The sequence below is a fragment of the Zeus faber genome (genome assembly GCF_960531495.2).
Source record: "Zeus faber genome assembly, chromosome: 7".
Taxonomy (NCBI): Eukaryota; Metazoa; Chordata; class Actinopteri; order Zeiformes; family Zeidae; genus Zeus; species Zeus faber.
Window position 1 is genome coordinate 1,628,556 of NC_137203.1, and position 10,836 is coordinate 1,639,391.

General features: G+C 45.1%; 1 protein-coding gene across 1 annotated transcript in view; it reads left to right on the plus strand.

The window, feature by feature from the left end:
* The window catches only part of snx2 (sorting nexin 2), a 29,393-nt gene extending 24,689 nt beyond the window's left edge, over positions 1-4,704 (plus strand). The window contains exons 13-15 of the mRNA XM_080004578.1: positions 2,747-2,827; positions 2,914-2,985; positions 3,280-4,704. Coding sequence (XP_079860704.1) covers positions 2,747-2,827; positions 2,914-2,985; positions 3,280-3,330 — 204 coding nt within the window. The 3' untranslated portion in view covers positions 3,331-4,704. The remainder of the gene's footprint in view (positions 1-2,746; positions 2,828-2,913; positions 2,986-3,279) is intronic.
* Positions 4,705-10,836: the final 6,132 nt, after the last annotated feature.

Consider the following 10,836-nt stretch of genomic DNA (forward strand, 5'->3'; position numbering starts at 1 on the left):
GTTTTGATCAGCAGTTGAACACATACAGATCCATTTTAATCACTTGGACAAAGTAACAAAGTCACAAATGGTTTTTCAGGCACTGCTTATTTTTCTCCAAGATCATAGAGTTTCATTACATTTTGAAAGGTTTACAGTGTCATTCCGCGGTTGGCTGAGTTCCTGCCTGCTGCTTTGTGTTCAGGCGTTGGGGAGGACGCCTCTCTCTACTCCCGGTGCAAACAGGAGGGGTCCTTCTGTATTCTGCTCATGTTTTGGATTTTTCTCTTTATGATTTTAAGCATTTTCTCCAGCTGCTTAAATTCTGTTGCATTTTCTCTGTCATGCTTTCAACCAGGAAACTGAGGAGGTAGGACCTGTCTGTTTGTCTGTCTGACTGCCTGTCTGTTTGACCATCTGTCGCTCTGTCGGTCTGTCGGTCTGTCTATCTGTCTGTCTGTCTCTCCACCTGTCTATCTGTCTGTCTGCCTCTGTCTATCGGTCTGTCTGTCCTACTGCTTATTAATTTGCTTCATATTTTTTATTTTGCTGTTTATTTAAAGCTCCCTTTTCCATCGTCTTTGTTTTAATCTTTTTATTCTGTCGCTCAGTCTGCATTCACATGGCACTTTATATGAAATGTATATACATTCAGTATTTATTTAATTTTCAAATAAATATAAAATGATTTAATTTAAAAACAAACCTTCGTGTGACCTCTGCCCTCTCGTCAGTCTGAGTTTCTCTTCATGCCATTGAAGCTTCATGAATGAAGGCTGTTTAATCTTGATAAGCTCCGTGCATCGTGCATCGTGCATCGTGCATCGTGCATCGTGCGGCCTGCGGCCTGCAGCACGCATCGTGCAGAGGCATTGTGCGGCACGTGCAGCGCGCGTCGTACAGCGTGAATGGTGCGGCCTGCACGGTGTGGCCTGCACCGCGTAGCGTGCATCGTATGCTGTGCAGCGTGCATCGTACAGTGTGCATCTAGCATCGTGCAGCGTGTACCGTGCATCGTACAGCTTGCATCATGCATTGTGCGCGTGCAGCGTGTACGTCAGTGACTAACTTGCTTCAGATCAAACCCTCGGGCATATTGTGGGTGAACAACGTTCCTCCTGCACAACTTTGGAAAACTAGATGTATTTTATTTTCCATCAGCTGTTTTCTTTCAAGACTCTCAAAAACAGGATGTGCACGACACAAATACATCGAACGGTTGATTCTCATCAAATGGCAGCAAAATAGAATAAATATTACTTAAATATAACTTAAATATTACTTAAATATCAAACATTATAACCTGATTGAGAGGATGAGGTTATTCACTGTGTGGTTGGATTGTTTTAAGATAAAACTAAAATAAGTCTTAAATATTTGGCTCCTCGGATATGAAGCGTCTTCTTAGCGTCTCGTGTTTGGGTTCAAACTAGAAGTTTCCAACCTTTTCTCAGCCACATCATAATTTTTACATTTAAATAGTCCCAGCACTAAAACGGTTCTTGTTGTCATGGTCGCCTGATAGTGATGCACAAAATGCAGACGATTTGTTCGTAGCGAACAAATCTTTTAAGTGACTCGTGGGTCACTCTTCAGAGGTTGAAAATAATCGACTCTCGTTCATGTTCCCAGGAACATGAACGAGAACGATCGCTCCCTTCCTCCCTCCCTCCCTCCCTCGCTCCCTTCCTCCCTCCCTCCCTTCCTCGCTCCCTCCCTCTCTCCTTCCCTCGTTCACCTCACGTTAAAAGGCGTCAAATGAACCAAGGGTGAAACACACCCAACGACTCCTTTTACTGTGACTCAAGAATCCAATCTCAAAAAGAGTCGATGCGTTCACTTTCAGGGTTAAACTTCCGATGTCCTGAGCTGCTCCCTCTGCTGGAACTGATGATCTAGTACAGCCTTGCAATTTTGATCTTGCAACGCAAAAGCCGACTTCCGTTATTATTTATTTATTTTCTTTGTGGAATTAGAAAACTGTTTAGGGCATACCTGGTGGTCCTCGCTCTCCTCGCTCGCTCTCCCTCAGTGGAACCAAAGCTGAGCTGAATTGGAAGCGGTGACCCCTGACCCCTGACCCCTGATCCCCCTGCCCTGTCCCGTGGCTCCTAGGGGACCGGAGACCTTTTGGGCGGCATCTGAGTCCGAGCTCCATGACACATCCTCAGTGCCGGGACGCTCCAACAGACTGGAGCTCAACAGCTTCACGATAAGAGCCACATCACTCTAATAATCTCCACTGTAAAGAAGATCCTTCATATTAAAAGCTGCAAAAGTCTAAATGATTCCCACCATGAAGACACTTCACAATAAAAGCACCCAAAGCCAAAACAATCTGCATTGTAAAGATCCTTTCACATTTAAAGTAGCATTTAGCTCCACCATCATAACGGACTTGTTTAGCAGAGCTGGACGGTATGACAAAATCAAATATCACAATGATAATTTGGGCCAAACATTTGAGGACATCATAGCGATGAGTATTGTTGCGTTCATGCAAGCATGCATTTGGCTGAAATGACATCTTAATAAATGTTTGTATTGATATGGAATTCCATCAGTACTGTGACACCACTTCACTGCGGTGAAGGACATTCAGCACCGTCACCAAACACGTCTCATCTCACTGTGTTGATATGACATTGACGTAGCGACCAGCTTTACGCTTTAGTCCATATGAAATAACGTAATAATAATAATAATTAATGATAATATTCATAATAATCAGCAAACAGACTAAACTGCTGCCTTCTCTGTGTTTCAGCTGGAAGGGAAAGTCCAACAGGGAGAGAGAGACTTCGAACTGATTTCCAAAACCATCCGTAAGGAAATCAGCAGGTTTGAGGTGAGTGAAGTAGATGTACGAGGCGTCAACTTCTGACATCATGTGTGTGTTGTCTCATTTTTATCACTTTTTGTGACGTGTGACAGAAAGAGCGAGTGACGGACTTTAAGACGGTGATCGTCAAATACCTGGAGTCCCTGGTGCAGACCCAGCAGCAGGTAACTTCCTGTTTTGAGACACGCTTCCTGTTTAAACCCACTTCCTGTTCACACACGCTTCTTGTCCAGACAGGAAGTGCCGGTCTGCATTGGCATGTTGTGTCTGTTCCAGAAGAGGAAAAACCCTGTGTGATGATGTCATCTGTATCCAGGAAGAAAATGCAGAAAATATTCATAAAAAGAAAAGAAAATGATTATTTCAGTCGTTTCACCAAGAAAATTGTGACCATTGTTTAAACGACATTTCTCCCTCTCTCCCCCTCCCTCTCTCTCTCTGCCTCCCTATCTCTACAGCTGATTAAATACTGGGAGGCCTTCCTACCTGAAGCTAAAGCTATCTCATAGAGTCTCTACCGTCCATCATTAGTATACCCACAATGCACCTGTCCGTCTCCAGTACCCACAATGCACCTGTCCTGCAGATCGAACGACAGAGGACGAAGTCTGTTCTGTCCTTTTGTGATTTTTAAAAAGGAAAAAAAAAATCATTTAACTCTAATTGATTTGTGACACCTGAGCTGTGATGTCATTGAGTGTTGATGTCATCGAGCTGTGATGTCATTGAGTTGTGGCGTCATCTATCTGTGATGATCTCATCAAGCTGGGATGATATCACCGAGCTGTGGCGTCATCACGCTGTGATGACGTCATCACGCTGTGATGACGTCATCCTCCTGCTGCTTAAGCCTCAGAAGCTTCTTATCTTCTGGTTAAAAATCGGGGCTTTCTGTGATTTTGTTCATATTGTTTGTTTTTTTCCATTTTCTACTCTTAATTGTTTTTAATGCTTCTGTCTTGGAAACAAACGCATGTTGAAGTTGTATCATTCCTCACGTTTTGATGAGTCGTGCTAACCGTGCTAACAGCTGGAAGCGTCGCTGCTTCCTCTCCATTTAATGACGACGTTTGACTGTGAAAGCGCTCGTTCGCGGTAGCGGTAGCGTCCTGATTCTCCTCGTTGCTGTATGACCTGCGGGGACGGCGACACACACCTGTCTGCATTATTACATTAGCTTGGAATTATATTCTGTTTCACAATGAGAGAATCTTTCAAAATGCATATTTATTCTCGTCTTGCTTTGAAACAGACCCAACGGGAAGAGGCAGAAGACGGGGCTTTTAGTGGCAATAGAACCTGTGATGTGTAGGTAACCGGTGACAGAGCACTACTATGAAAACTGGAAGACTCAGGTTCAGTAACAATGAGAGGATTCTGTTTATTATCGTCTCTAAATGATTTATTCACTACTTGGTAAACAACCAATCAGATGAAACACAAAACTGTCACCAAGTTAGAAAACTAAAACTAAACTAACTGAACTAAAATGACAATATGCAGCATGTTCACAAATATCACTTCCTGAGCACCTCATATTGTCTGTGCCTTCCTAAAATGACTCAACCTGGAATCGGCTTCTGTCGCTGCTCAGATGTTCAGGACCCTCCAGAGACAACCCCACGGCCCCTTCCAGGCCCCCTGACCACGGCTTGGCAAACCAGGATGTGGAAGCACAGCACTTGTAAAGATGTTTTTTCCTCTTTCGTTTCAAATATGAACATTCATTTGAAATAATGTTCTCAAAGTGGAATCTTTCTGATTGAGATTTGAGTTCAGTTCAGAAAGTCGTCAAAATCTCCGTCCGTCTGATCTCATCCATGAATTAGTTTTCAATGAAAAACACGATGATTGAACCTGATCAGATGAAATAAAACCCAGAATCAAACCCACCTGACGTTTGGACGCTGCTCTGAGCCCATCGCTGCCTTTCCTGTTTTATCACTTGATGTTGTGCAATGGCTGAGAAATATCCGTCGATTTTTTTCTCTTATTTATATATATATATATGTGTATATATATATAGAATTCCACATATACATACTTTCATACATATATGCAGTGAAATGTCTTTGCAACGCACCCGGGTTATGCACAATAGTTACTAAACCGAACATTTTAGCTTATTAGCGTAGCATTTTAATATATATATATATATATATATGCACACACACACACGCAGCGATCAGCCATATCATTAAACCAGTGACAGGTGAAGTGAGTAACAATGATCATCTGGTTCCAATTGCACCTATCAAGGTCATATATATAACAGCAAATATAAATATAATAATATATCCTCTATATATTATTATATTTATATATTATAATTATATATATGATATACAACTAATATATATATTACTATAATATATATATATATAGTGTTATATATCATTATATACAGTATATGGTGTTATACATTATTATATACTATTATATATTATATAAACACTAATATATATTACTATATATATATAGTGTTATATATCATTATATACAGTATATAGTGTTATTTATTATATAAAAATACTGTTTTTTATATATATATATATATATATATATATATATATATATATATGAGGCAGCAAGTGAAGAGTGAGTTGTTGAAGTATAAAAATGGGCGTGGTAAGGATCTGAGCCACTTTGACAAGGAGCACATTGTGATGCTGGACGACTGGGTCAGAGCATCTCCACAAGCACAGGTCTTGTGGCTGTTCCCTCTCTGCAGTGGTTACTACCAAAAGTGTCCAAGGAAGGACGACTGTGAACCGGCCACAGGGTCATGGGGCCCAAGGCTCATTGACGTACGTGGGGAGTGAAGTCTAGTCCGTCTGGTTGGATCCCACAGAAGAACTACTGCAGCACAAAGTGTTGAAACAGTGGATGTTGCTGTGATAGAAAGGTGTAGAACACACAGTGCATGGCAGCTTGCTGCGTATGGGAGCTCACAGTGTCCACGCTGACCCCTGTCCACCCCTGAAAGCACCTACAATGGACACGTGAGCGTCACAACTGGACCATGGAGCAATGGAAGAAGGTGGAGGTCTGATGAATCACCTTTTCTTCTACATCATGTGGATGGGCGGGGTTAGGGTCAGATCCGACGGAGCATTTGAGGGATGTGCTGGGACAACAAGCCTGATCCATGGGGGCCCCACCTCCAACTCCCAGGACTTAAAGGATCTGCTGCTCACGTCTTGGTGCCAGATACCACAGGACACCTTCAGAGTCTGGTGGAGTCCATGCCTCCACGCAGTATTAATGTTTAAATGTTGTGGCTGATCCGTGTGTGTGTCGCTGACTGCGTTCTGTTTGATGTGTAATCCTCCTGATGTTTCCAGATTAAAATTTTCAATAAAGGAATGTATTGGAGTCATGCTGGTCTGTTTTTGAGTTGATCTCAACCACTGTACTACTGCACCACGGTAACACCAAACTGTCAGTTATCGACACTTATGTATAGTTTATCTTTATATACTGTAATTACATCTATTGTTTAGCTACAGCAATTCTGCTATTAAGTTACAAATGTGATTAATTGATACTTTATATTAGAAACATAGAAGATCAATTAATAATTTGAGGCTGTTTTGGGGATGTCTACATTACATCACATGACATCACATGATGTCACTGATCACACACAACTTCAATCAATACATTCAGTCCCAGGATAAAACCAACTGGATGTCACAACTAAACCCTCTGTAGGAAGAAGCAGCACTAGTAGAGTTAGTACTAGTAGAGTTAGTGCTAGTAGCGTTGTATCCTGGGTTCATTAGGTGTTTCGGGTCTTGCAACGGACAGCCCCGCCCGGGCGACCCAGCCGACATTGATCAAGTCCCGGCTGGGATGGTTGGACCCAGATGAAAAAAGTTGGACGGGCTTGGTAGAACATCATACACAGCCTGGATCAAGAACTTGATGCGGTAGGGCTTCACTCTCCAGAGCTCAGTCCATGTCACCTTTCGTTCCATTGCTTGCTCCCATCGTGCCCAGGCTCCCTGCTGCCGCATTCCAACCATCTGAGTGGCACGCTCCTCCTTGACTGATGCTCGTACCTCCTCCTGGATCATGGCCCTCCTTTCCTTCCCCTTCTCCTTATCGTAGCATGGTTTTGAGCTACGACCAAGGCCATCCCTTCCATGAGTCACCGTGCCCACCGGTGCGCCGTGTCTCAGGCGAGACTCAGCGACCTCAACGGCATCGGCTGCCTTCCACTTCTGACCTGTTCTGACCTGGATGCCGGCCTGGGAGACCTTTGGCTCGCTGGACTCCTGGTATTACAGGACCTCCCTTGTAGAGGTCACCCTGGACTCTTCATTCAGGCTGCCGATGGGGAGCTTAAGCATTTTGTTCTTCCCGTACAGGGCGATGTTGCTCAGGCTTCGAGGAAGACCCAACCACTTCCTTAGAAACCTGCTGACTCTCCTCTCAAAGCCCTGAACAGGTTCAAAGGTTCAGAGGTTCAAAGTGTACTTCATTGTCAATCGTACCATGCAACACGTAATTACACAGAGGATCAAAATTGCGTTTCCCCATTCTCCAAATGTGCAAGTAATATTTTTAACACACAACATATAACATGAAAGTGCAAAAAGACAACATCAATAGACACAACAACACAACAAGACTAAGGATAGTCTTAATATACTCAAGAAGTCAAATGAGGTATGTTATTAAGGTAGTAAGGTGCAGTACAACGCTAGCAGCAAGAGGATACATATGTATACCAAGGGGATACATATGTATTGTAAAAATGTAAGTATTGTGCAGTCAGTTGGTCTTTGTGGGTGTCGTGTTCATGTCGTGTTTGGTGAGTTTAGTAGTCTGATGGCCTTTGGAAAAAAGCTGTTCCTGAATCGAATGGTATTGCACCGCATGCTGCCCTACCGCTTGCCAGAAGGTAGGAGGGTGAACAGTTTGTGTTCTGGGTGGGTGTGGTCCTTGATGATATTAGTGGCTCTCTTGCGGCAGTGAGACGGGTACAGGTCCTGGATGGATGGCTGTGCTGTTTTGGTGATCTTCTCTGCTGTCCTCACCACTCTTTGTAGGGCTTTCTGGTCAGCAGCAGAGCAGCTGCCATACCAGACTGAGAGGCTTCTGGTAAGAATGCTCTCAATAGCTCCCCTGTAGAAGGTGGTGAGGGCACAAGGGGGGAGGTCAGCTCTCCTCATCCGGCGAAGGAAGTAGAGGCGTTGCTGTGCCTTCTTTACTAGGGAGGTGGTGTTGATTGACCATGTCAGGTCGTCTGTGATGTGCACCCCCAGGAACTTGGTGCTCTTCACAGACTCCACTGCACTGCCATTGATGGTGAGTGGGATGTGTGGTGTGTGTTTCTTTCTGAAGTCCACAGTTATTTATTTTGTCTTGCTTACATTGGGATGTAGATTATTGTTGTCACACCAGTTGATGAGTTGATGTACCTCCTCTCTGTAGGCTGAGTCGTTGTCGTCACTGATGAGGCCCACAACTGTTGTGTCATCTGCAAACTTAATGAAGTGGTTCGAGTTGTATCTGGCACAACAGTCATGCGTCGCCAGTGTGAACAGCAGAGGGGAATACACACATCCTTGGGGGACTCCAGTGTTCACAGTGATGGTCTCTGAGGAGTTTTTGCCAACTCTTACTGTCTGTGGTCTATCAGTAAGGAAGTCCAGGAGCCAGTTGCAAAGTGGGGTGCTGATGCCTATTTCGCTGAGTTTATTTACCAGGTGTTGGGGGATGACTGTGTTGAAGGCGGAACTGAAGTCAATGAACAGTATCCGCACGTAACTGTTTTTGTTTTCCAGATGAGCCAGGCATAGGTGGAGTGCTGTTGCTATGGCATCATCAATGGAGCGATTGGGACGATATGCAAACTGGAATGAATCAAGTGTAGTGGGGAGACTGGATGTTATGTGGGCCTTGACCAATCTTTCAAGGCACTTCATCATGATGGGCGTGAGTGCTATGGGTCGGTAGTCGTTCAGTGTTGAGGCTGGGGATTTCTTGGGTAGCGGTATGATGGTGGCGGCTTTGAAGCAAGCTGGTATGATGGCTTGGCTCAGAGAGGTGTTGTAGATATCGGTGAGAAGAACTGTAAGTTGTTCAGCGCAGTCTCTGAGCACACACCCCCGTAAGTTGTCAGGACCTGCAGCTTTTCTGGGTTTTACCTTGAGTAGGGTCTTCCGCACATCAGCATGGTCCAGGTGAAGTGTTACATTGTCCGGGCAGGTCCGGGCTTTTGTTGGTGTGGTGGTGTTGTTTTCCTCAAACCGGCTGAAGACTGTGTTAAGTGTGTTGAGGAAGTCTGTGTTGTCCTCGCACAGTGGGGGTGTTGGCCTGTAACCGGTGACTGACTGGATGCCCTGCCACAGGCGACTGGGGTCTTTTGTGTCTGTGAAGTGTGATTGGATTTTCTGTCCATAGGCACGCTTGGCTGTTCTCACGCCCCGGTTCAAGTTGGCCCTAGCAGCTCTGAGAGCGTCCTTGTCCCCGGACTTGAAGGCAGCATTCGGTGCTCTCAGGAGTGCACGTACCTCCCTGGTGAACCAGGGTTTGTCATTGGCTCTTGTAGTGATGTTTTTGATGACGGTCACATCGTCCATGCATTTGTGTATATAGCCTGTCACAGACTCAGTATATTCCGTTAGGTTGACATGATGGTTGGTAGTGGCAGCCTCCCTAAAAACAGGCCGAACTGTGCATTCAAAACAGTCTTAGAGAGCTCAGGTTGCTCCTTCTGGCCATGCTCTGATCTGCTTCACAGACGGCTTACTCCTGGTTAGAAGTGGTTTGTAAGATGGTATTAGCATAACAGAGAGATGGTCCGAGTTCCCCAGGTGGGGGTGGGGAACAGCTCTGAATGCCTGTTTAATGTTGGTGGATTTCTTGGTCAAGAATGTTCTCTCCCCTGGTCGCAAAGTTCACATGTTTGTGGTAATGTGGAAGTACTGTCTTCAATTTGGCCTGATTGAAATCACCAGCGATTATGTAGACAGAGTCTGGATTCGAGTTCTGCATTGAGCTCACAGATTGATACAGTGTAGACAGTGCGTCCTTAGTTATCGCACTGGGTGGAAAGTAAACAGCTGTGATGTAGATGGCTGTGAATTCTCTGGGCATGTAGAATTGTCGGCCTTTAACTGTTAGAAATTCTATATCCGGAGAATAGTGACTTAAGACAATTTCGGCGTGAGTGCACCAGTTGTTATTGATGAAAATACATACACCACCTCCCTGAGATTTTCCGCTGAGAGCATGGCTCCTGTCCGCCTGGAACGTTGTTAGCCCACCCAATGGCGTTGTCCGGAACGTTCTGATTAAGCCACGTCTCAGTGAGGATGATGGTGCTGCAGCCTCTCACCTTACTTTGCGTGGTTAGATCCAATCTGAGGTAGTCCATTTTGTTTTCCAGCGAGCGAACGTTGGATAGCAGGATAGAGGGAAGTGCAGGTCTGTAAGGGTTGGCTTTCAGCCTGGCGCTGATGCTCGCTCGAGTTCCACGCTTGCTGGGTCTAGCACACTGCTTACGATGCTTGCTGGGTCTAGCACACCGCTTGCGCCGCCTCCGGTGTCGGCCAGTGGTAGGAAGGGAGTCCGCTACCTTGCTGACCCCTGGATCTTGCCACTGTAGAATACCTAGCTCCTTGAGTTCTTCGGGTTCCAAAGCCAGCGTAACTCCAGAAAGATGTTTTGAAATGTTGGAGTTTCGTAGTCCGAGTAATAAGCTTCTGTTGTAGACTATTTTCGTACACGACTGTGACGGTACAGACAACACATTTAACATAAAAGGCACATTGCTATCGGGAGCTGGAGTGGCCGCTGCCGACAGGGCGCCGCCATCTTGCACATGCGTCATCACAATCTGCACGCAAACAGTGGAGATCAGGACTTTGTAGACCAAGAGGGGCCAAAGGATCCATGGAAGGATGCCGTGCTGGTATATCCAGGCTTTGAACTTGCCTGGAAGGCCTGACTTGTCCTCCGCCACCAACCATGCTTCCAGTTCTTGATTGGTCCATGCATGG